The sequence below is a fragment of the Chaetura pelagica genome, unplaced genomic scaffold (genome assembly GCF_000747805.2).
Source record: "Chaetura pelagica isolate M959 unplaced genomic scaffold, ChaPel_1.0 scaffold63, whole genome shotgun sequence".
Lineage (NCBI taxonomy): Eukaryota > Metazoa > Chordata > Aves > Apodiformes > Apodidae > Chaetura > Chaetura pelagica.
The window spans coordinates 77,351-81,803 of NW_009952896.1; the positions used below are offsets into that span (position 1 = coordinate 77,351).

At 37.1% G+C, this 4,453-nt stretch overlaps 1 protein-coding gene across 1 annotated transcript; it reads right to left on the reverse strand.

Moving 5' to 3' along the window:
* Positions 1-1,028: 1,028 nt before the first annotated feature.
* On the reverse strand, positions 1,029-1,988 carry MC2R (melanocortin 2 receptor (adrenocorticotropic hormone)). Its single transcript, XM_009995625.1, has one exon. It carries the CDS (start codon positions 1,986-1,988, stop codon positions 1,029-1,031), a length of 960 nt encoding a protein of 319 aa, XP_009993927.1.
* Positions 1,989-4,453: the final 2,465 nt, after the last annotated feature.

A 4,453-nucleotide genomic window follows, 5' to 3' on the forward strand; every position in this document is an offset into this window, starting at 1 on the left:
TGCCTTAAAGTTTTGTGAGTTTTGTATTATTTTGGCAGGGACAATTCAAAATTTTCTCACTAAGATTTTATAAATTACAAACTGCCTTGTAAGCATCCTTCCAGACTGGCTAGCTGATTCCTTATCCTTGTGACTGATTTCCTTGGAAGTTTTTAAATTTTCTCCCTGGTATTTTATTTTTTGAATTCTTTGTTGTGGCATGTTTAGAAATTCATCTCTTAATCAAAGTTCTTTTACTGTCTGTAAAGCTTATTATTTTGTTAAAAGAAACTGGCCCAGGAACCTCCAATGGGGAGCTGGGAAGCTCAGCAATTCCCTTTGCTAGTCCAGACACAGCTTTGGGGTTTTAAAATTTTAAATCTGCCTTTGCTGCCAAAACAACTTCATTTTGGAAAAAATGCTTCAGTCTCTAAAATAAATTCTAAACCAAAATATAATATTATTTTGGACTCACACTCCAAAAATTATTTTTTAAACTTAGAGAACACTAATTGCATAATTTTAAGGAGGCTAGGTGTTAAAAAACATTAATGAATTCACTTTTCCAGCAAAGTCCAGCTACATGTCCGTATTCTCTGCTTTATCATGTACATTTATATGTGTGCATTTTGAAACAAAATGTACATGTCATCATAATTTAAACAACAGAATTTAAAACCAGCATGTACATCTTTAATTAAAATTACTGATAAAAAATGAGTTGATATAAGCTCTTCTCTGGAGTAATAGAATACCTGTTGCAGCAGGTTTATAACTGAATTTTTCTGAAATGATGAAAGATAGTTAAAATTCAGGTTTTTTTACTTGAAAACTTAACTTAATCACTAATATTTCAGGAGGTCTTGTTGGCAAAGATTTATGTGCATACTTAATTTTTATGCATTATTTGATAACTGAAAATCACTGGCAGAATCCCACAAGCATAGTATTACTTTGAGAGTAATTGTTAGTAGTTTTAGCTCTGCAACTTAATGTTGCACAGCATCCCATCCGTGTGCCTCTGTAATCTTAATTTTTTGGTGGAGTGTTTACCAGTTCCAGTTTGACCTGGTAGAGCAGAACATTCTCTTAAAGGTACTCCGTAATTCTGGGCTTTGGAATGCAAAAATCAGAGGGTCGATGATCGCATTGCACATTATGAGCGTCCCATACACATGGAAGATGGACATGTAGCAGGCACAATAAGGGTTATGTGGACAAAACCGTGCTAAGAGGATGTGAAGAACAAAGGGGGCCCAACAGCAAAGGAAAACTCCCAGGAAAATAGTCAGTGTAATGGCTCCTTTGATGTTAGTTCTTTGATGGACTGTGCTGGTTGGCAGTGAGGCGATCTTTTTAGCGTGAGATCTAGCCAGGAGGAACATATGAACATAGAGGCAAAGTATAAAAAACATCATTAAAGGGAACAGGATGGTGAAGAGAATGACTGTTGCTGCTTCGTAGGAGAAGAGGGCAATGACAATGCTGCTGCCAGCACAAAATGTCCAAATGATCGCCAAGATAACCACGGCTCTTCTTAGTGTCATGATGTTATGGTACCGCAAAGCGTAGAAGATGGTGATGTATCTGTCTGCTGCAATAGCTAGCAAGCTGAAAATCGACCCCAGTAAAGACAGAATGAACATGGAATCCATGGCATCATCCAGCTTTTTCTCAAAGTCCCCACGAGGTGTCAGGTACCCCATTTTGCACAAGATGATAAAGATGTTCTCCAGAGTTTTATACAAGCTACCTAACATGTCTGAAATGGCTAAACTGCAAATGAAGAAGTACATGGGCAAGTGCAAATTCTTATTTCTAACTACAGCAATAAGAACAAGCAGATTTTCCAGTATTCCAGCAGCAGCAACTGTAAAAAAAACTTCCTCTGGCACCACGACCTGTGTGCAGTCAGTGATATTAAATGAGAAATCACTTATATTTTTGAGGGAAGGAATGTCTGGCTGTCCTGGGTGTTTGATTAGGTTGGATGGTCTCTCAGTGTTCATTTCTTCTGGCAGTGGAAAGATTCTGAATGGTTGTTTCTCAGGCTTGGCTTGATTCTGAAGCTGACCTGTCAGTCAGACCATTCTTCTTTTGATGAAGGCCTTCTTCTTCATCTGAAGCAATTTTAAGACTTAACTGAAATATTTTAATTTCTCCTACAACAGAACATTTAGAAACATAAATATCAGGAAGGCATTTACCACACAGATAGGTCAAAACCAGACATTTGAAATATCACCTATTGCAATGGAATGAGCATGTATCACCATCAGAGAGAGGCAAAGCTGGTTTGGATAGAACAGGAGCTGCTCCAGGCTGTGCTGAGCCTTAGAGGAAAACAAAGTGTAAATTCTCTTTTAGCTTCAAAGCAGTTTAAAATATATATGTCTACTTTTCATTGCCTATGAGCATTCCACATTTACTGAAACTGATCTGACAGACTTCAAGATCAGTTTGGCAGTCTTTGCTGGCCCAGTGGTTGGCTTCAAGAAACTCTGGCATTTCTCACAAGATTTGCAGCATTGTTAGTCACAAATGAGACCAATGCCAAGATAAACAGGTGTTCAGTACAGTAAATATGTTTAGCACCACATTGTTGATGGTGAAATAAAATGCCCTCAGTTTAGATGTGAGCATTTGTAAATATTGATATTTTGCTGAGACATATTAGTTACTAGTAAGAGGCTTCTTTTCCATGTAAATTGAAAACGACTTCTGATCTTATTAACATATTTCTAATGCAGATAAAGATCCCAAGTACAATTTTTCTTGGTAGTATTTTACAACTGTTTAAAAGATCAAATGTTTATTTCAGCATCAAGAGTATATTTTTCTTTCTCAGTAATGGTCCTGATTAAAATTATATTAAAGCATATATGAATCTTCCCAATGGATGAAGCTTTTTAGGCTTTTATTAATGTACAAATGGACGTGATATTAATTTAGCTTGGATGTTACCCACAAACCAGAAGACCCACTTTTTCTTGTAGTTTTCATAGCCCCATTTGTGAAACACAGATGCAGGTGCTATTTGGAATGTCCCCCTTTAAAAAGAACTGTTATATTCTCCCTCCGCTTTTAATTTCAAAGCAGCTTTTAATTGTTTGGCTCATTCATACCAGTAAGTCTTGAAATTCCTTTGGACCTTTGTTTATAGATTTCATTCCCAAATGCCATAAAGCACTTTATTACCTTTTCAAATGGAGAAGTCAAAAGATTTAATTACTTTGTATACAAAAAATGCTCTCTGCAGGTTTCAGTGGGTATCTGTAATCAGAACAGATAAACTGCTGCTTGGCTATGATTAGCCTTAGTGCAAATGGACATGTTTGTCCACTTTTAAATGGAAAACAGTTTTCTGACCTGGGTTTGCTAGTGTTGCCTGCTGAGACTGCCACTGCTATTTGTGGTGCTACTTGTGGTGAAGAAGGCTGAGATGTGGACCACCAGCCATCATGAATTCAATAGCAACAAGCTCACTTCAGAGAAAGCATTTAACAGAATACCCATACTTATCTGAAAACAAAGGCTGTGCAGTGGAATAAATGACCTCTATTGCACTGCAGCACATGTGGACATTGTCAAAAGACCATTAAGTAAACATCTGTCAATAAGTGAAGGAAGGATTCTAAGAAGAATAAGAGACATCATATCAGACATCTGCAGGAAATCTCTCAGTTACAGGATTCTTTCTCTTCTACACATCTCCCAGGTAGTGTGCATGAGGTAGTTTAACACTTCTAAGCAGGTTAGGACACACAGACTACACATGGGCTGTAAAGCTCTTGTAAAAATGCTGAATAACTTCAGTACATCCTAAAAGCTGATGGAAAAAGAGGACAGCTTGGAGTCTGGATGCATATTTCCACTGGCTACAGAAACTGGAGTCAATATCCCCTACCAGGGATAGCTTGGATACAACAGATTTCCTCTCTACTCTCAATGCCTTGCCAGTTTGCTTTCACAGATAGTGTTTATGTGTCAGAATTGTTAAAAATAAGACACTACAATTTAAGAGTTTAAAAATGCCTTATACTACAATATTTTTTTTCCTGGCAATTGCTGAACTCCTTGGATTTTACCTTTCTCACAGTCATTCACAGTCACAGTCTACGAATAAGTTTTCCTGACTGTACCAAGAAATGTAGAACAGTCAAAAAGCAATAAATGACAAAAAGTCCTTTAAACACATTTGCAAGTAGCTGTATCACAAAAACTATAAAAACCTCCACTTGCTCTTTTTCATGTTTAAATTAGGTCCTGGAGGGAGATATCAACAGTTCAGTAACATTGGCTACTCAGAAACACTATTTATTGAGAAGGAGTCAGTCTCCTGAGCTAGTATAATGGGCAAGGAGCTTATGGCACTAGTGAAATTCCTAAAAATGCATGCATTTGCCATATTATCAGCAATTTTGATTCAATTTGTAGTTACCTAAATCAAGATGAAGCAGGAAACTGAGCCAGG